The sequence below is a fragment of the Puntigrus tetrazona genome, chromosome 22 (genome assembly GCF_018831695.1).
Source record: "Puntigrus tetrazona isolate hp1 chromosome 22, ASM1883169v1, whole genome shotgun sequence".
Classification (NCBI taxonomy): Eukaryota; Metazoa; Chordata; class Actinopteri; order Cypriniformes; family Cyprinidae; genus Puntigrus; species Puntigrus tetrazona.
In genome coordinates this window covers 8,577,848-8,599,768 of record NC_056720.1, presented here as the reverse complement: position 1 = coordinate 8,599,768, position 21,921 = coordinate 8,577,848, and the positions used below count along the sequence as shown (strand labels likewise).

Sequence of the window (21,921 nt, the reverse complement as noted above, 5' to 3'; positions counted from 1 at the left end):
TGTTCAAAACATTGTTAAAAAGAACTATTTCATGCCTGAGGTAGAACTATTTCGTGTGTCATCAGTTGTTTTGCCGTTTGTTCGACGTTCAACACCCGGCTGCGGTGTAAAAAGTGCACGGATTTATAAGAAAGGCCACACAGGAAAGTGGTTTACAATATCATTTAATCATAATCCATGCCAGAATCACTGCTGCACATAAAATACATTTCTTATTAAATATTTTTTTTTTCAAGTTTTTCATTATCTAATTCAAAAATCCAGTTAGTAATACCCCCTGCCCTCTCAAAGAAGAAAAGCAATTGTATTATACAAAAATGCAATCCAAAATTTCACACAGTGAATTCTTGTACAAAGAAAAAAAAAAAAAGGTATTACAACTACATCCACATTGGAGAAATATTCTAAACATTCCTTAATGGAGTATAATATACAAACATTTACTTTCTTATTCAGGTTGAAGTTAAAATGTACCTTAATTTAAGCAGTCTATCATGAGATAACATGGGAGAAATCATCAAAAACAATTATATATCCCGATGTTAGGAATCATGGTGAAAAGACCACAATGCAACACCCCATCTCACGAAAAATATTCAACACATGAGTGCAAGCAACGAGTTACAGTGGGAACAAACATACAGAAATGAGGTGGACAGCACTCTCTTTGGACACACTTGAACACAAACACACAATCATTCCTTTAAATCTACGTCCTACAGCTAGAGGCTAAAACACTAAAGCCTGTACTTGTGCACAACCCTCATGTTTTCAAGTAACATCATGACTTCTCATAAATCTGTGTGTGTTTGTGCATGGCGCATACCTTCCCCTTTAGGCCGAGGGAGAATACGTACCACTAATCATTTATCTCTGTGGGAAAACATACGAAAGTCTTGGGTGTTTCAGGCACCAAGTGTTTAAATCATTTCAATCATTCCTATTTTTTCATGTTCACGACGTTTGACACCAATTAGTACTACATTCGTATTTTAAAATGAACCCTGAACATAGTCAACAATCACAATAAGAAAATTAGTTCCAGCGAGGAAACACTGAGACTGTTCATTAGACACTGATCATAAATACAACTCTCTCTTTATTTTTATTGAAGAAGTCAGCACTGGGTGGATGAACCTCACGAAAAAAAAAAAAAAAAAAGGAGTAGTCATTTCGCCTCAAAACTTTTTAGGTTTTGTTTGCATTGAAACCAGGCAATTTTTTAAAAATAAATAAATAAAATACTCATGACTGTGATACAAAAAAATCGCTATTGATTTCATAATAAAAACGTTTTATTATGTCTTACAAAACAGTACTATTCTGTTTAATGTCACGACAATAATATTCACAATTGTAAAAATTAAAGAGGCTTCAAAAATGGGCTCTCAATTCATGCATACTATTATTTTGGGGTAAATTGTGACCATTTTTTGACAGCGTTCACGAGATTCTTCTGGGTAAACAGTTTGGTTCCCTTTTCAAATCAACAGCGATTCCCATTGGCTCATGGGCGATCATGTAAATGTTGCTTTGCAACAATAGTTTAAAATGGTTGCTTTTCAAACGGCTGACTTCAAACGCGTAATAAATTGAGCCCTTCTGCAAAAGTTTACACAATCTGCGTTTCAAGGAAACACTCGGTTAGGTACAAAGGAGCCGTCAGGAATTGTATTAATGGCTTTTATGAGATCATTAAACCTTGATTTGTTTATCTGTATTATCAGTCTTCCAATAATATCATCAAACAGGAGAATAATCTGTGACACTTTCCTCTCTGAACATGGATTAAATTACGTCAAAATACACAGACTGTCCTTGTTTTCCTGTTCCAATTCAGAACTCTAACATCAAAAGACCACCATCACATCATGAAACATGCTTAAATACTCAAGTTCACTTGCATGAAACGTACACAAAATGGCTACAAAAACGAATGACCTGGCAATAGATTCCTTTATCTCAGAAAGGATAGGCAGTACTCAGTTCGGTGGCCTGAACGCCTGCAGATTTGTAGAGATCATTTAATATAAATGCTGACTTAGAAGACCGAGAAGAGTTGAATATTATAATTCGAGAAGGTTCAGCTACATCTAAACACCGAACTTGTGAATAACTGCACATTTGCATAAAAGGCACAGTCTTGAAGTCTTCAAGTCTCGAAACTGGTTAAACGACAATTGCAGTCCTGAAAAGAAAGAAAGAAAAAAAAAAAAAAAGCACAAAACATGATGTTTACACCCAAATACACTAAAATCAACCCTGAGATAAAGACAGAGGTGTTCCTTTAAACTGAAAAAAAAAGACGATGTCACCAAAGTGGACCTAGGACTTGCAGATCCTAAAAATACCTACAAGAGCGCTTTAACATGACTTTGCCTTTTTAAACCAAGCGTTCGTAATCCATTAAGTTGCTTCAAACCAACAACAAAAAAACCCTCAGTTTCTTTCAAACTAATTTTAGGTAAATTCATGCTATCCTTAAAGTCTACACTGTGCTTCACAGTGGTTAGCTAAACAAAGTTGCAATATCCAATCTTTACGATTGCTTAAATGTCCAAAGCTCACACCAAAGCGACAGCAATAATGAAAGTAATAAAAACAATAGAAATCAACTCCAACTTAAGAGAAGTTACACCAAAATAGGTGCTTTTAAGGTTGTGGTAGGATGTCTCAAGAGACCATTATACGCTAGCAGGAAAAAAAATTAAATAAACTCTTACTTAAAGCGAAATAAATGAGGCGGACAGTGTTTTGTAAGTGATGAGATCTCACCACCAAGGAAGCAACTACATGAAAGAATGCAAGTTTGAGATTTACAGTGCAAGTGTTTTAATAAACCTAATACATTACTGATCGTGGATTAGCGGATGGAAATATAATGTTGTGGACATTAACATTAAGGCAAATTTGCCAAGTCTTTGTCAACACATTATGTGTTTATTTTGACTAGTTTGATAATGCCGTCGGTTTTTCATCCTAAATCTGCACAGAAAGTGAGAAAATTGTCTGCAGGTTCTACAAAGTTTTACTTTTATACCCCGACATCTTGGCAGAATTGGCTGGTGGTGGGACTTTGAAGATCACTGGGATTGGCGTAACTGTTTTTGGTTGGGTCTGAAACAAAATTCCAGTTCCAAATAATGTGAAATACGGAAGTGTTCGTGCTTTTTTCATCTGAACAGATTTGGAGATATTTACCAGTGGTTGCTCTGTAGTGAACGGTTGCTGTCAGAATGAGTCCAAACAGCTGATAAAAACCATCACAATGACCCAGAAGTAATCCACACAACTCCAATGAATGTCGTTTCTTACAAATATGCAGTTTTTCACAAAAAAAACAACAACTTATTTCTACTTTAAACAGTTGCTTCTGGCCAAAATGTGTGTCCATAATCTATAATGCTTCCTCCAGTAAAAAAGCCCATCCTCTGTTGTTCTTCAAGTTTTTTTGTGCCATTATCATCTTTGCATATTTCCCTTTTCCTTTAAACGACTTTTTTCCCTGAAGAATGCAGTATTACAAACTTGTACTTTAGCCAGAAGCAAGAGTTTAAAACCTCTTTAACATGCATTCGTTTATTACAAGAAACTAATTTTTGCTTCACAAGACATACATTGATGAACTGGAATACTGTGGATTAAATGTGTATTATTATGATGTATTTATCTTCTGTTTGGACTGTCATTCTGACGGCACCCATTCACTGAAGAGGATCCATTGCTGAGCAAGTAAATGTTGATGTTACATTTCTCCAAATCTGTTCTGATTGTGTTCAAATTTTTGGTGAACTTTCTTTTAACAGGTAAGGATTCCAGACTAGTCCTACAGTCTCCTGCAAGACATGCGACTGTAAAACTAAAAAAAGTATAGGAGGCTCAGTTAATCCACCGATCAGTATGAAAATGAAGTGGAGGAGGACTGTGATGTACATGCCTGAGCCCAGCCTGTAGGGGGAATTCGATCGAACCGGCCCATCAAAACAACGTTTTTTAAACTTCAAAAGACGAAACGGAGAACGAAGGAGTCTTGAGGCGGCTACAACTGGATCAAAGCCTTTCTTTTTGCTTTGAATATACCCCACATCTTTCAGGATGAGAAACATCACATATACCAAAAAAACCCCAAAACATGGCTTGATCTGAAGATCGTAATTTCACTGACAAAGTGAAGAGCAGTATATACGCACTCTTACAACAGAATGCATCTTTATGCATTAACGTAGCGGCTTTCTTTCCATCCTCAGGATGGAAAAATGTAAATATACCCACTATGAAAAAACCAGAGTGACCTGGATTGTTAGTTCTATTCACGTCCACAAAAAACAGAGGCCGAATAATGCATCCCTGAGGACATTACAACAGAAAATGATGATTACGGGCGGTTCAATCCAAATCCCACAGGCAGTGTAGTGTAATATGCTGAAAACAATACAGGGGCCCTATTAAGACTGGAAAAGGCTTTTGGGTTTGTTGGCAACTGAGGTCAAATCAACATTCGGGCATTTCTATAACAGACAATAAATGTACATCGCAGCAACCACTCTGTAAAAGCCTAAATGAAGCCTAATGTATGAAACATGATACATAGTTTTAACCGTCAAAATTGGTTCAATATGCAGCAAGCCTGCAGTTATTGTAAAAAAAAAAAAATATCATCAATTTAAACACTGTAAACTCTGACAGAAGTGTAAACGCCACACCGAGCGCGACGAAGAGCGCAACTACCGAAAACGTAGCATATGATGATAAAAAAAGCAATTTTGAAACCCAAGATAGTGGATTAATGATAGTTAAAACAACATAACTGAGATCATGTTATATATGTTGGCTGACAAACATTTACGATTTTTTTGGATTCGCCCTGATTTGCGCGGCTATGAAAAAAGGCTCGACTCGGGAAGGAGGTGAACACAAAGCAGGAAGAAAATACTCGACAGCAGATAATGCTGTAAAAGGAAACTAAATCAGGGCATGATTGTGCAAGTCTGCTGAGGCACATGCACAGCGAATCCCACCCATATTTGCCTGATGGGTGTTTGAGGGTCATCGGAGGAAGCTAAGCGCTCAGGATTAAGCGATGATGGAGCGTCCTGCTTTAGAGGGTTTAACCTGGCATAATAGAGGGGCGGTGGTTGAGGAAGGTCAATTTGAGGTAGAAAGAGCCGGCTAGGAGTGGATGACTCCGTTCTTGGGCAAGTCAGGGCTGCTGGTCACCTGTTCGGAGCACAAACTGAGAGATGACGTCTTGCCGGTCAGCGAGGACATGCTGCTGCTGACGAGAGCGCAGTCTTGGACCAAACCGATGGAGCCATTTGAACCCTCACTACAATTAAAGAGAGAAAGACGATGAGAACTGTGATGTAATTGGTACCTAATTGTATACATTTCTTTTGATTTATTACGTGTATTAGTTATATTTCACCTAAGAGTGAGTGGATGTTCATCTCGTTGCAGACTGTGTTCGTCTTGTCCATTTTCCACCGAGACCCGCTTGTACTTGCCATCGTGGTTTTCCTGAAGGCAAAATAATGATAATAAATAACACTTCACCGAGTGAACAGAGACGGGAAAGTTACTGAAATTACACTCCACAGGAAAAAAAACACTACTCTTACAAATGACCTTGCTTAAAAATGGATTTTCTGCTCGAGGAATGGCCAGAGTCGCATGAATTATTCACCGGTAATAGAATATATTAATTATGAATAATTAATAGAAGCTCTATAAATTGCATGTCTCGTTTACCATGGCCATCTCCTGTGTCCTCATGACGATATCTCTCTCCACCTGGTGCAGCTCGAGACTCAGCTGTTCACTGGACAAATTCCCAGATGACCAGTCTGCTCGAGACGGCTGGGACATGACGGAACTCGGGTTCTGCCAAAAGATAGTGAAAAGATGAATCAACAACAGCAACAAAAGATATTATAATTCTAGTCTAAATTCGTTATTGAATTTTTTATAATGATATAGAATAACATTCTAAAGAATACCAATATTAATGCAAATAATTTATATATATGCCAATAATTAGTAGCCCCCTATTGAATCGGTTTTCTTTATTATTATTCTTCCCCAATGGGAGTCAATGACAGCCCTATGAACGGAATACAGGAAAATGCTGAAAACTGGCACAATTGTAGAGATGGCCATGAATGGAGATCTGACTAACTTTGGGGTCTCTTAAGACCAACTCTATAGCGTCACCAGCAGTTAAAAATTCAACACTGAAAGGTTTTAACTCCTGAACCCCAATGTCTAGAAAAATGAAACTTAGTACACCCGATTACATGCTGATCTCAATCAATACCTTAAGACTCCATCCATTACAGTAGAGGCCATTTTGAAAAGTACAGTATTCACTACTACTACACAATTTGGCTCAGATGATTTTTGGACTGAGCCGCACAGAAATAACCAAACAGAATTCTTTTACAACTATTGAAAAAAGCTATAGTGTTGTGAATTTAACAAGGTCGACCCAAAATTAGTTCAGAGGCTGTATCTCAGGCGATGATCATGAGAAGAAGAAGGTCATAACTAATTCAACCAAAATATCTGGTGTCTGAACTTCAATAAAGATGTATGCATAAATAAAAAATAAAAATGTGCAGCACAATGTGTTTTTCTATGCATTTTTATTTTAAAGCGAATATTTTATACTTTGATGTTATTTAGTTGTAGGTATGAACAAGCCTATTAAATGACAGCAGGGCAGACAGTCTCACCTCCAGGCCGCTCCTCTGTGTCTGTTGGCTGATTTGGAGGTTGACCTGCTGTAGCTCCATCCTCAGCTGCTCACGCGCCTGCACGGCAGGGGATAAACTGGATCTGTGGAATAAGCAGAAAACATTTCGCACATTTAGAACATTTCTAGAATAAAACTAAACTGAAAGCAAGAGATTATTGTAAAGGGTGGGGCCGGACGACATACCGCTCGCTGAAGTGCCCCTGAGATGTTTGGTGTGGCTGGTAGGAGTCACTGCTCCACCCGCTGTGATTCGCATAGGTGTAGTCAGCTTAAAGAGCAGACAAAGAGCGTTCAAAAACGCAGCAATAACCATGTTGCGCCATTAGCAATGTTGAGACAAAGCAGGAGGAGTTTACCAACTGAAGCGGTGTGCTTGGCTGAGTTTGGCAAGGGTGGCATGGGACTGTTTGGCGGGTAGCCTGGTTTAGACGTGCGCGAGATGGCTCCGAAACGAGACACGGTGGGCAGGGAGCCAAAGGGAATGATGGGGTCGTCGTCTTTGACGTCTGCCGCTCTGCGCTGAAGCTCCAAGCCGTGTGCTCTCAGACTTTTGCCTTTGTCTATATTTTGCTGCGAGAAGCGGCTACAGTTAGCTTAAGAATCTAATTTGAATGTGTTAATTATTCAGCATGCTATTATTTAAATGCATCCAACTTCAGTTTATTATGTAAGAATATTATTAGGAGCATGAACATGGAATAAGCCTGATTTATTAACAAAACTCACTGGTCTTCTGCAATATATATATATATATATATATATATATATATATATATAGCCTTTGGTTTGTTGGTTTCATTAGTACAAACTTGAATAAACAACACTGATAACCTTTAGTCATGGAACAGCCACTGAAAGCAGCGCAAATGACTGTGTGGCAGAAGCAGGACAAAATCCCCTTTGCAATCCCCCTTCAGCTTTAAATATCTCAGATTTACATTTTTTTAAGCTCACCTTCTTCTCCTTCCAACCATTTTTTGTGCTGTAATAATACCAAAGCTGAAGAACCCCAGCAGACTCCCAGAAATTGTAGAATAAGCATATAAAAAAATATTAATGCTGCCTCGCCATCACTGCCCAGAATCAATGCGCGTGATTTGTTAATAATCACTAGAAATTGCTGAAAATATAGTAAAACTGCCGTCTATCCTACTTAAACCTATTTAAACATATTGACAGCGTCAAGTTTATTGAGAGCTCCTTGAACCACGTGAACACACGGTGGCGAGATCAAAGCATGATCTCTGATTCTTAACGGCTTTGCTCTAAACATGCAAAACTTACTGTTTCCATGGCGTTCATGCCTTCTTTGGACTTTACATCCTTGCCGCCAATGTAGGAACCGAAGGTGTCACATGACCAAGGTGAATATGAGCCGGTGTAGTCCGGTTCCCGGAAGTGTCCAAAACTGTGGGAGTTGTCTTCCATGTACTGCAAAGAACACAGATGATAATGCCATTTAAAAAAAACAATATTAATGTGAATATAAAACAACAACAAATTAAGTTGAAAACTCTACAATATATTTTACTAAAATAAAACATTTCAGAATATAAGAAAAATATAAAGAAAATTTTAAATATTAATGTAATTTAATTACTGTTTTTGCTATACCACTGTATATTAACAATAAATAAAATGGTTTTTATATAATAATAATAATATATATAACATTTACATTTAAAACTATCAAAATGAAAATAAATAAATAAAATAACTTAAATACAAACTTACTACTTCACTAAAACAATTTTTTTTTAATTACAATACTAACATGAAAAAAAAAAAAAAAAAAAGATTTCAGAAGATCATTTTACAGTAACAGCTATTACCATTATAGTTTTGTTTTAAAACATTAAACCATTGTTTTATTTCGATTAAACTACATTTTGTTTAGTATTATTATGATTGTCTATGAAGTATTCCTCCTCAGGCTTACATGGCTCTGCCCCCTTACGTCCTGAGGGTAGCTGGGCTCGTACGAGTGTGAGGAGACGAAGGGCGACGGGGAAGCCACCTTCCTCTCCTCCAGCTGGGCCATGATCTCCTGTCTTCTGCGGTGCAGGTAGTCCAGGGATGGCTGAGGTCGCGTGTAGGCATTCTGGGGACACATAATTAGTAGTTACATTTCCTTCAGCTTTTAAATGAGAAGGGCACCATTGAATGACTGCAGGTAATGGAGCTTACCCTCTGGTAATTCCTGATCTGACTGGAGTGGTTATAGTTTTCTGACTCTGGCAGGTATGAAGCGTTTTGCAGAGGCAGCGGCGGGGGAGCGTCTGGACTCCTTCGCACCAGTTCCTCCCGAGGCGGCAAGGTTTGAGGATGGGCGTAGGCTGGGTAGCGACGAGCGTCGTGGTGTGAAGGGTAACCGTAATGGGAGCTGTGGTTGGCGCACTGTCGCTCTGAGGTGTAGGAGCTGGAATAGGAGTCTGCATACGGTGGCATGCCTGGATCCGGAGCGGGGTGACGGGCGTAACGTTGGTGCACGTGGTGGTGAGGGTAAGGATTACCTGATGGAATGAGCAAAATTAACTCTTTATCCATCTAGAAGTGCAAAACGTAAATGTATTCATTCCAAAAAACCCCAAGAACTTTGTTTTGGTACCTGCAGGGTACTGGGAGGGTTCGTATTGGGCGGAGGGTGGCAGAGGGCCTCTTGTGTCAGAGTAATAGCGTTCAGACTGGTGGGGTGAGTACATGTGAGTGACTCGAGACACCGCAGAAATGTGCTTCTGTCCGACTGCGCCGTCGCCAGCCACCCTGGAGTGGGAATTTATGAGCATCCCTGCTTTAGGGATGGATTCCAATCTGTGAAATTAAAAGATACAGGTGCATGATCACTCTGCGCTCTTGCTTTATTGAAATTAAAACGATTTTGACGCAAACTATGCATGTCCATTCAATGATTTATATGAAAAGTAAAGGCTTTCTGCGTTTTTATATCCACGGCAAGCCTTTTCATAGGAAAAGATGACAAATACGAAAAACGCACACAAATTTCTTAATTAGTGTGCAAGGACCTTAAATAAGTGTCGTGCATAAGTGTCAATATTGTTAACTAAAATTAACAAATCAAAACTTTTATTCAAAATAAGCTGAATTTCAGTACTTTAACTGATTTTAGTTAGTTTCCAATGCAACATTTTAGGTTTTCTGTTAAGTTCTTATATAAAAAGTATAATATATGACAAAGTTAAACTTAATAAAAGAGGGGTAGTAATAAAACAAATAAAACTGTAATAAATAAAATAGAAATAGTAATAAACTAATTCAATTGATAAAAAGCACACAAAATACTAACCCTTAAATGAATTTAAACTAATTATAAATACCTACACTAAAATAGAATGAAATCTGAAAATAAAAAGCCAATAAAACAAACAAATACTATGATTGTATATTAATAACTTCAATTAGATATTCTCATATGTGGTGCTAATAAACAAGTAGACTCACGAGTCTGGAGGTGAACCAGGTGCACTGAGGCTCCCAGAGTCCATCTTCCCTGCTTTGTGCGTTGGGTCATATGATGGGTCCGAGCCTCTGGAGACCAGGTGGGCCAAGCTGGAATCGGGTCCTGCAGCTAGGATGACGTTAGTGATGGAGGAGTGTTTCCGCGGGAGTCCCTCCATCGGCGGCCCCTCGTCAGGCAGCAGGCCGGCGCCGAGGTCTATCTCATTCAGCTGGGTCAGGGACTGGCTGAGCTGTCGCCTCATTCCCAAACGTTTATTCATCTTACGGTACCTGTCGGCAGAGAAGAGGCTGTGAAGCTGATGCTAATGCTTATTACGTTTTATTTAACATGCTTAAAGCGTTGCGTACTTTTCAAGCTCTTCTTGAGAGTGAGCGAAGGTGCAACTTGCTCCGCGAGGACAGCCGCCTTTTTGTTTCATGTCCCGACACATGTACGTCTTGTATTTGCTGTGCTGGGGTGGCTGAGGGAGGTGAAGGGGAGATAAGTTATGTGCTCATTTCTGTGCAACTTACATGATATGGAAATAAATAGAAAATAAAAACCATAAAACGACAAAAGCACACAAAACCATTAAACAAAAACTGTAAAATGTCAACAAAGAACTGAACTGAAAAATAAAAGCTAATTTAAAATAATAATAAATGCTGTAATAGTACATACCCATTTAAATATACCTGATGTATAGATAGTATTAGTAGTAATAGTAAGTAGTAAGTAGACACACAAATGAATCCATTCATAAACTCATATACTCCTGATGTACCTTTTTATTTTTGTCCAGCTTTTATAAAGGTATTAAAGCACACACAGTGACTGTGGTAACTTTAACATTTGAAAAAATATATGAATATGTCTTCGCCATAGTATTTTTAAGACATATTCAATGACAAAATATTTGTCTTTTAATTATAAAAAGATAAACAATACGGTTTTGAAATATTTTAACTAATCTAGGGCTGTAACTACGATTATTTCGGTAATCAAGTAATCTACTGATTATACAGATTTTTTTTTTAGTAAACAAACATACAAGCCTAACTTAGTAACTTTTGTATGACTAATGATAGGTAATAATTGGCTCAAAACCAATTACATGGTTTTATTGACCAACGCTGTTTAAATACATAATGTAATATACCAACACATAATATGAACATATATAATTACCTGGGCGCCAATGATCTGGTGACATTATAAATATTAATGTTAATGGCAGCATGCAAACTTAAAAAATGTTTATTTTGAAATTAAATTTATTATAAATAGGTTGATGTATTTTCCTGTGTCGGCAAAGGTTTATATATAAATGTTAGTTTGGTTGCGAGTGAAAACGGTGCTCATATATATATAAACAATAAATATATACGTAAAACTATTAAAAGGTTAAAATATTCATATTTTATGTCTGCAAACTAGTTACCGACCTGCTGCTGATCCCCTGCTTTTTTGCTGTGATTCTGGATGAAGTCCACCAGGCCGTGAACGACGGTCCGAACCGCTTCCAGCCCTTTGGCTAGCTGCTCCCACGTGGGCGCAGGGGCATCTGTTAGTGCAAAAACCAGCCAGAAAAATCAGACGTTGTGCGCTTTTATGAATGGCTACACTGACAGCTGTGCGAGCGGAGCATGCTGACGGACCTGGGCTGGGGTCGATGTCGGCCAGCAGCTCCAGATGGGGTCTGAGGCGGTTGAGATTGGCTGGATCTCCGGTTCTCTGAAGGGCGATGGTGAGCTCCTGCACGCTCTGAGCAAAGGATGCTGGTGTCTGCAGCTGAAACACACAAAGCCACGAACACATACTTCACATACCAGCACACAAAATCGACATGTTCTTATGCACCATGTGACGTCTGCTACACCCTAAATGCGTTCTCCGCGCGGGGAGGAGTGTTATTGGAGAATGTTTACACATGTAACACTTGGACATACAATTTCTGAATTCATTTTTTTGCAGACTCAAAAAAACTACAGCTCCACCTAGTGAACTCTTATAATAACAGCCTGAACGAGATGCGTTTGGAAAACTTAAGGTGTAATTACTTTAAACCACAATTTATAAACAAAAAGCCATTTTTTATTGAACGTAATCCACGTCTTCATCATACCTTGTCTATGATGGACTGCATATGGGATTTGTGTGACTGGTCACCGTACAGTAGAGATGACCACTGGTCGGGGGCGATACGCAGACCGCCCTCCATCGCGATCTGAACGATCTGAGAGTCGTGTTCCCTCCGGAGAGCCTCGTAAGTGCGAAACTCCTCCTTCAGCTGCATCAGGGAGGAATCCTCGTCACGTTTGGTCACCTGAGATTAAAACAAAATTTGATACTTAATATAAATTCAAAGGCAAATACAAAATTAAATTGGTACATTTTATTAAAAAGATTTTTTATCTACTACTAATAGCTTATATACAGCATTTAGCAAATTATATATATATATATATATATATATATATATATATATATATATATAATTAAGCAAAAAAATATATATATATAATAATATATATAAATTTTGTTTTGCTTTATTACTATTTTTTTTTTAAATGAAACAACTGGTATGAAATTTAATGCTATTTTTAACTAATTTATAATATAGATACATAGATGAAGTTATAAATCATATAAATTCTATTTTTCGTATTTTATTTCAATTTAAATAAAGCTTAAAGGGACCTTTGATACAGAAATAAATAATATTTTAAAGGAAAATTAAAATAGTAAAACAATGTTAGAAATAGATCCGAATATAATAAATAATTTCAGTTTTATTTTCTGTATTTTTAAATAAATAAATACAGCATTGATGAGCATAATTAAAACATAAAAAAAAAAAAAAAAAAAAATGTGAAAGAAAAAAAAGAGGAAGCGTAAAGACACCTTAAAGCAGGAGGCCCTGTAGAGGAGCTGCACTACGTGTCCTATGCTTGTTTTTGAGGCCTGAGGAAAACGTGGTTCGAGTCTCTGGACCACAAACAGGACCAAAACCTTCCGTGAGAGGGCCGAACCGTCTTCCAGAGCGAGCAGAACCAGTTTCAGTGCTTCTTCCTGCATAGCTATAAGGTGAAAACAAATTTTTTGTTAGTGCCCACAAATGATTATATAAGCCTGCTGTCACGATACGGTGGTAAAATCTCACCAGGGCCGAGAAACTGGCAGCCTCTGGCTCTGACGGCCGCCCACAGGTTAGAGGAGAGCTGCTGGGGGTTCTGGTGCTGGAGGATGAGCTCAGTGACCGTGCGTTCACCCAGAGAGCGGGCCGCCCGCATGGCCCGGATGCGGCCCTCCTCCTCCACCAGCTGGCAGTGAACCAGAGTCACCAGCTTCCTCTGCATGGGTCTGCTGAGAACGCTCTGAGCGGCGCCATTCAGCCCTGCACCTGCGTGGATCAACACCAACAAAACACAAACCTTTCCTGAGCCTTTTCATGGACCGCTGATTAGCGTGAGGGATGAGGAATCCCTTAAAAACCAATAAAGCATGTGCTGAAGACAAATGATTAATCGCGTTTTAAACGTTTGTGACTACTTAATGTATACCGCGTATATTTATTATGTATATAAATACGCACCCATGCACGTATGCATTTAAAAACCAATATATTTGTATATATTTTCAAAATATATACTGTATGTGTGTGTATCACAAATACATAATATGCACATACACACAGTACAGAGAGAGAGAGAGAGAGAGAGAGAGAGACAGAGAGAGAGACACAGAGACAGAGAGAGAGAGAGAGACAGAGAGAGAGAGACACAGAGACAGAGAGAGAGAGACACAGAGACAGAGAGAGAGAGAGAGGTTTTTTGTATTACTTCCTGTTTTTGTGGTGAAAGCGCAGCATATACCAAGCATGATAAACATGACAAATTTATGAATGTCCAAATGGTTGTTTAAACAATAAATAAACAACATTAAAAACATAAAAAATACTGAATAAAATAAAATTCAAGATATTTTGCCGCTTGTGATAAATGGCTCTCTCATGAAATGCATAACTGAATCAAAAGGGTGAAGTGAAAGGGCAGGGACCTCTGGTGTTGCTCAGGGGTTTGAGATAGAGGGCCAGGTCCTCCACACATGTGCGAGACTCCTCATAGTGCTTGACGTCCTCTGCAGCTGTCAGTAAAGTGACGGGGGGAGGTTTGGCTACCTGTGGGAGAACACGCACAACATTCGTCTGTTACCATACCGGAGATGCTTCTCATCCGCAGGGCTTTGACGGCATTCTTTACATAACAGGTCGTCATGTGATGAAGCTGTCAACATTCCTCTACGTGTACGCCATGTTCACACCCACAGACTCTCACAACAACATGTGATTTATCATAAAAGGCCCCATCATTTGGGCTGTCATAACTGCGATTTCACACTCGCACAAATAGCTGCATTTTTGAGCACGCGCTGAAGATTTCAAACTCACACTTTAATGTGGTGGAAAGATTTGATCATATAGAATTATTATTGCATACATGTGTAGGGAATGTAAAATGCATTTAAAAGAAATTAATACTTATTTAGCAAAAGTGCATTCAATTGATCAAGCATGAATATATAAAAGACGCTTGTGTTAAAGATTGGTTTTAAATGCATCACAAAAATATTAACTGTTTTAACACTGATAATACATTTTTCTGGAAAAGCAAATCAGCACATTAGAATGATTTCTGAAAGAACGACGACTCGCAGGAATAAACTACATTTTTAAAATCTGCTGAAACCAAAAACAGCTATTTTAAATAGTGATAATCTCTCACAACAATAATATATTTTCTATCAAATTAATGCAGCATTGATGAGCATACGATATTTATTTTCTGATACAAATTCTAGGACATTTTCATGAGAATTATGATAAATATGTTTATGTATAAATAAAATTTTTAACAAATCAAAAAGCTCAACTTTTTGAGCGCAACCAAAAAGGAAGAAAACTACGCCACTTTTTATTGAGCTGATATTTTAATGTTGAAAATGATCAAATGTTTGTTTTATTACACAAATACTGCACTGAGCAGAATGACATGAATAATACAGTTCTTAAATGAGAAAAACGCTTAAAATATAATTGTTTTTTGTCCTTTGTGATTGCGGTCTACTTTTTTGGAACCCATCCCAACTGAACGATACTTTATTAGTAAGAAATATGTGGCCATTATCTTTCAACAGCGACGCATTTCTCAACTACTTTCTGTTTTTGTTTTTAAATTTATTCGATTTTCATGCAGCTCATGACCTATGAACACCTGCAGATTTATCAGCAATTTCGCAACGTGGCACTTTCGTATCGCTATAATTCCCTTATTTTAAAAACAGCAGCAGTGAAGTTCATCGTGACTGAGGTCATCTGAAATATTCGCAACTAAACGATTACGTAACAGCTGCGACAGTCATACCCATCACGGCGCGTGCAGAATGAAGAAGTATTTTCACACAGACAACCCTGGGAAAGACTGGCTGATGTTGATTTAACTTCTAAGCCAGTTCTCTACTGGCTGATCGATGCGAGGACGCGGTGTGTTTTCATGCAATCGCACGCCGTCGCATCAAACCTGAAATCCAACCAGACCGGAACGATCGCAAGCTGATCTCCAGAAACCTGACGCTCCGAGCTCCACCTCTCCGTTGCCGTACTCGGCACGTTCTGCCCGTCCTCTCGATTCAGAAACAAGTGGATGCAGTAAGCGCGGTAATAAACACCTAAAACACAACTGCTGCGGTCGGGTTTTTTTTTTTTTTTTTGCCTGTTTGCCTCACGTTCTGATTGTTATCAAAGTCATTTGGAAAAGAGTACATTGTTTGAGAGACAAGGAACCACTGTGCTTTTACTTCCTCATCCTCACTTAGATTGAGGCTAGGGTGGAGGCCGCGACTTCACCCATATAAGGGAAACGGAGTCAATAAAAATAAACATGTGTGGTACAGAATGAATGTGCACTGGACCGTGGTGCTTTAAGGTTTACATGAGTTTTGCACGAGATTCTGTGCAGGTTTCGGTCACATGAATTCCCTGCACTACTGACAATTAGCTTTTTGGAATATCTTACCGCACCTTTAAGACAACTAATTTTATCACGCGGCCCCAGGTCAAGGACGCAGTGCTTGTTATTACGAAAAATATTTATTTTTATTAGCATACTTAATTTGATACAAATTTAGCATTGAAGGGATAGTTCACCCAAAAATTCAACTACTGTCCTTATTTACTCTCTCTCATTGCGCACAAAGAAAACAAAAATAATAACTTTGTTGAACAATTTGTTGTCTTGTTTGATGTTTGATGTGTGACCCTTTTTAGTGGATAAAGATAGGGCTGGGCGATATGGCAAAAAAAAATATTTAAAAAAATTATTAGTCGATATCGATAATTTTCATGATAAATGTCAATTTTTTATTTCTTTCGAGATGCTTCATTGAGGAAATGTAAAAACCAGACAGTTAATTGTGGCTTTAAACTATAGTTAGAAGACGGCAGACTCTTTGTTTTTGAATTCTTTACACTTTATCCTTAAATATAATTGTAATACATAAATATTTCTTAATTCTGCATGTGCTAATGAGTTAGACGGTTTCAAATCACAAGTTTGTGTTGCCTGATAAATGTCAATCATATAACATCTGTATTAATAATCTAATAAAATTGGACACAAATACCCACATTTCTGACTCGATAACATGGTGCAGTAATTGCTACTACAGTAACTCTATGGTAAATTGTGGTAAACGGTTCGAGTGGCTCGCTGCAAATGACTAGCGCTCTTTTGTTCCTCATTTGCCTCAAACATTACATCGAGGACTTATCGAACTCTCGTTATTGTCTATCGTTTCGACTACAAGTAATTTATTATATGTGAAAAAAAGCCCACAGTGGCTTCTCCTACAGCAGCAATTTCCATTTTTCGTTCATCAGGAAGTGCAGGGTTTATGTGCAAATGTTTTATGCGATATTCCAGTTTCGCGGATAAACTTAATTACCGTCTTTGGATGGAAACATAGCTAGTGCCTTTGTTTTGTCTTAGGATGCACAATGATAATGATTTTTTCTAAGGCACTTTTATAAAAATGACTCAAACGTCCTAACTGAACTATGGCCTAATCCTGACTTAGACTCAGCCCCGTCTGGGAAACCAGCCTTAAGTTTCTGGGTTTATACATTAAATTCCCACTGGATTCCACGATTCGGTCCGCGTTTTCTGCATCGTGGAAAACATAGGGCTCTAGGAACATTTTATTAAAAACGCTAAGCAAGTACCAAAAACAAAATATCGGTATTAGACTCAAAAAGTGGCGTATGTGCCTCTTAAAGCAAAAGAGAAATAAAAAAACTGATGCGACATCGTTTCGAACACAAAATTAAACCAATTTTCAAGAACTTTTGTTGAAAGCGAATTCGTTGGACTGCTGAACATCTGCTTGGTTAGCGACTAATCTTCACGTATCTAGCTATTTGGGATTTAGACTCACCTGTCCGCTGACGAGCTGCAACAGCGCTGTGTTGACGGGCAGCTGCTCAATGTCCGTGCTGATGGTGGTCTGGTCGAACGGGCAGGCCTTGCGGTGCAGTTTGTTCAGGCACATTTTGCACACGGTGTGGCCGCAGCCCAGGCTGATGGGCTTGCGGTGGCTCTCCTCGAAGGTTTGCGTGCAGATGGGACACAAAAGAAACTCGGTCCATTGCGGGGCTTGCACGGGCATTGTAGCGAAGCGCGTTCTGTGATGCACCGGTCCCCAAGATCTTCTCTTATTGCTGCATTTGTGTCTATGTGCGTTTTGTGTAAAACGATATGACAGTAAGTCCTAAAGGTTCCACTGGAACCGATAAAGCTCTTCCAAAGATCACGGTTCTTAAATATTTCCTGACATTGTGGCCGTTCAGCACATAGTGTGAAAAACATAACCTGAAAGACAAAAAAAACAAAAATGAGCACTCACATTAAGATTTTTATGCCAACAAGCCAAATGATCACAATCAGCTTCATCAGATCATTGTAATTGAGCCTTGCCCATTACTTTATTCAAATGAAACATTAAAAAGCATTTCTAACACTGAAGCTAAATTGAACCTCATTTATGAAACGGAACAATGTTTAACCGTTTTAATAATTATTTGTAACAATTACTCAGAGAATAACCAAAAAAAGGCTTCAAATTTGATAAACTTTCATTAAACACAAAAAATCATGCTATTTAAACTCAGCACATTAGCAGCACAAAAAAAAAATATTGCATGAACTAAAGATGAGAAACAAAAGATTTTTAAAAAAATTATATATTATAAAAATGCAAAACTACAAATAAAAATAGCCTAATAAAAACTCAATGTATTTATAAATTTCTCAGTCTTTTTCCATAAATTGATGCAATGAAACTAAAATGTACGAAAATTCCATTTATTAATAACACAAACATCTAAACAGTTTACAGTTTAATTACAGTAAATTACTTTCAATGCTTAAAGAAAAATATGTTTGAAAGCTAAAAAAAAATAATTAAGATGCACATTTTTTTTTTTACTTGGCTACATTTACGGTTTGATATTCTTTAAACAAATCTTTTGTTGAAAAAATGAAAACCATGTGAACACAAACACCAGTGAACAGAAACCTATGACTCATTTTTTTTTTTTTTTCCATTTTCGTCATCTTAAGACATTCTTATCACTGACCTGAGCACAGCAGGCTTATTTTGGTTATCAAAAATACCAACCAAGCAGGATCCTTCGGCTAATGTTAAACCTTTTGGGTTAAGCCTTACGACGCCTCTCCAGCTCTGTGAAACATTCAGTCCTGGGAAGTCCAGAACAGCAGCACTGACCTGACTCATCATTTATTACAGCCTAGTCTGCGTGCCGTACCTTACAGCTGCCTGAAATGGCCATTAGATAACCAAAACAACACGTCCACAAGACAGAAACGAGGGGATTTCAAGTGACTAATCACAACTAAAGTGCAATTCCTTCGACCGCTCCAGCGGGAGACATAATAAGGAAGCATTTAAAACTCAAATCAGGTTACGAGTCCCGAGATCTGACTCATCTGGCAAACAAAATCAACGTGTTTTCAGGAGCAGGAAGGCAGGAATCCTGACCTATAGGGAACAGAAACATGAGCCGTAACAGTTTCCGTCACATGCGCGGGAGTTGCACGCTCATGCTTCGGCGACAAAAGGAAGCCGAAAATAAAATCAGAGGACACTAGTCACAAAAACAAACATCTGTTTCCTTTTCTGAATGCGTCTTAAAAATCAACGCTGGGAACTGCTCTGATTTACACCCAGTCAGAAATTCATTTGAGCAAATCCTGTGCAGGTGTAAGAACCGCACACTTAAAAACTATAATTTTACAGAGTAATATAAATACCCATTTTAACAATTAAAAATACACACATATACATACACATATATATATATTATAAGCATGCCTTGTCTCACCTAACGAGTGCGTATGTGTCTAAAATTCAAATACATGCTGTTATCTTCAGCAGCCTCCCATGCAACTAAGGTACTTCCTCTTGTGGCAGCCATCAAAAGCACCGTTTTACACAAGCACACCCACGTTTTCTTTGTGTGTCATAAATTGTTTCATTAGTATCAGGATTTCTCAGTAACTATAATTAAGTTTGTTGGGGCGTTCGACAAAAGGAGAAGCTCTGTGGTGTGGGATAACTATATATAGCTCTCTACGCAAATACTTTACATGAAAAAAAAAAGTAAAAGTAATTTAAAAAAAAATCAAATCCATATAAAATCTAATATTAATAAAATACATGTTTATGTAAATATTTAAAAATCATTATATTAAATAATAATAATAATAATAATAATAATAATAATAATAATACAAATCATTTACAGTTAATTATATAGGAAAATATGCACCAGGAAGTATAATATATCAACTTCCAAGCATCTCCATACAAACAATTAATGCAGTGTAATCATGACTTGGAGACCTGTTTGTCAAGTGCATGTGACTAACTTAAAGGCAGTTGTATTTAATGTGCATCGTAAAGGTCATTTACACGCCTGACCTTCACTTTTGAGATTCAAAAAGAGGAATATTTTCAGATGCCAGTGCAGTCATGGAAAAAATTACCTATTTTCAAAGCATGCCGAGACTTATCTCTTGCCCTTTGCCTATTGGAAACCCCCTAAAGCAGGTTAACAGAGATTTTAAGCATCACTTAATCATGTAACGTTTAATTATACAACTCAACGTGATCCGACAACATATCAACCGCATTCTTTATATTATGTGCCAAGAAAGCACAATAAGCACGTGTGCATCATCACAATCTTGTCGGATTTAGCGGCCAAATGAAGTCAAACAAAATGCATAACCATCAATTGAATCCTCGGGAAACTCGTTGTCAATTATTTCTTGAGAAAATGTGATTTCTTAGTAAAATGTTTGCATATCATCAAGCCCATCATAACCGGAATAACAGAGACAAAGCCTTTTGACTTGAGCTGGATGTGGCTGTGATATAATAAACAGCTCGCTTTAAACTATAATTATTTAGATATTTTGCACATTTAACTAGCCAAATGCCACACGATGGTGAAGAAACATTACGTGTTTAAAAAGCTAGTCAGCTAGCAGGTTAACCAATAACCATTTCTAGACAAAAACCTAAAAATAAACGTTACCAATCTTTACCTAGCACCGCTGAATGTTTCCTACACATAAACATTATAACGCCCTGAAATGTTTAAGCTATAAATGTGTATTTGGACCGTTTCTACCGATTTGAAATTTGAATATTAAACAGCTAGCCGGTGTGCTAACAAAACAAAGCTTGTAGCCTTCGGCTAAACGTCATTTGTTCAGTTAAAACGCTTGTATCGCGAATCCCTTGGTGTTTGTAGTACTATTTCGCTAACCGAAACATTTTGAAAACACACAAACGTAACATTAACCGATAATAATACGTATTCTTACTTAATAACGTGCTCGTGAGCGTTAGCATCTATGCTAAGCCCGGTTGATGCATCTTAGGTAACGATTACAACGCTCATTTCTGATACTTTTAGGTGTTTCGGTCGAGTTACGCGCATTTAAAAAAAATACTTACTGCAGAAATGGACATTTAACCGTTTTAAAGTCGATTCCAATCAGCCTGATGTATTTCTAAGCTACATACTACACGCATTGTTTTAGCCTTTATATACGCCGAGTACATAAATATACGTAAAAGAAACGAAACCCAAAAGGACAGTAAACCTATATGATATAATAGGTACAACATGCACTCACAATATTTGGTTCAGCTCAATCTTCACAGAAGAAGGGCGAATTTCGCCTGCTGCTGTAATGAAAGTTTCTTTGGACTGACTGCCTGAGTCTCAGAGCTCAAGTGAGAGAAGTCCAGGATTGCGCAACCGGAGATCATCCGAGACCATCAAGATCATATCCTCCATGGAGTAAAGAGCCTCAAAAGATAATTTAGACGGCATGGTTGATGACTGATGCCGTTTAAACACACACAAAATAAGCGAAGTGTGTTTTAATACTCAGCCCACCAGTCATAGGTCTCTTTGTTTGGTAAAGGCTGAGGAGAAACTCAAGATGTTGTGTCTGAGCTTTTGTCTACATTCACAGCCATAAGCTTTGAGCAAAGGGTCTGTTTATGGTAAAACAGATCGTGAATCTATCATGTTCCAATACGGTTGCTAAGGCTCTCC

The 21,921-nt window shown here is 37.9% G+C and overlaps 1 protein-coding gene across 3 annotated transcripts; it reads right to left on the bottom strand.

The window, feature by feature from the left end:
• Positions 1-148: 148 nt before the first annotated feature.
• rc3h1a (ring finger and CCCH-type domains 1a) lies at positions 149-21,639 on the bottom strand. Of its 3 annotated transcripts, none has more exons than XM_043222419.1 (20): positions 21,494-21,639; positions 17,703-18,136; positions 14,271-14,391; positions 13,375-13,614; positions 13,116-13,291; positions 12,337-12,537; positions 11,870-12,002; positions 11,657-11,775; positions 10,580-10,692; positions 10,214-10,501; positions 9,363-9,565; positions 8,942-9,267; positions 8,694-8,855; positions 8,039-8,185; positions 7,111-7,324; positions 6,938-7,022; positions 6,732-6,834; positions 5,749-5,880; positions 5,426-5,517; positions 149-5,326 (listed from the first exon to the last, which is right to left on the bottom strand). In XM_043222419.1, the coding sequence occupies exons 2-20, from the start codon at positions 17,931-17,933 to the stop codon at positions 5,170-5,172; spliced, it is 3,243 nt and encodes a 1,080-aa protein (XP_043078354.1). In that variant the 5' UTR covers positions 17,934-18,136; positions 21,494-21,639; the 3' UTR covers positions 149-5,169. The 3 variants fall into 3 exon arrangements, with proteins under 3 accessions (XP_043078354.1, XP_043078356.1, XP_043078355.1); XM_043222421.1 differs by lacking the exon at positions 21,494-21,639 and adding an exon at positions 19,669-19,687; XM_043222420.1 differs by lacking the exon at positions 21,494-21,639 and adding an exon at positions 18,904-19,301.
• Positions 21,640-21,921: the final 282 nt, after the last annotated feature.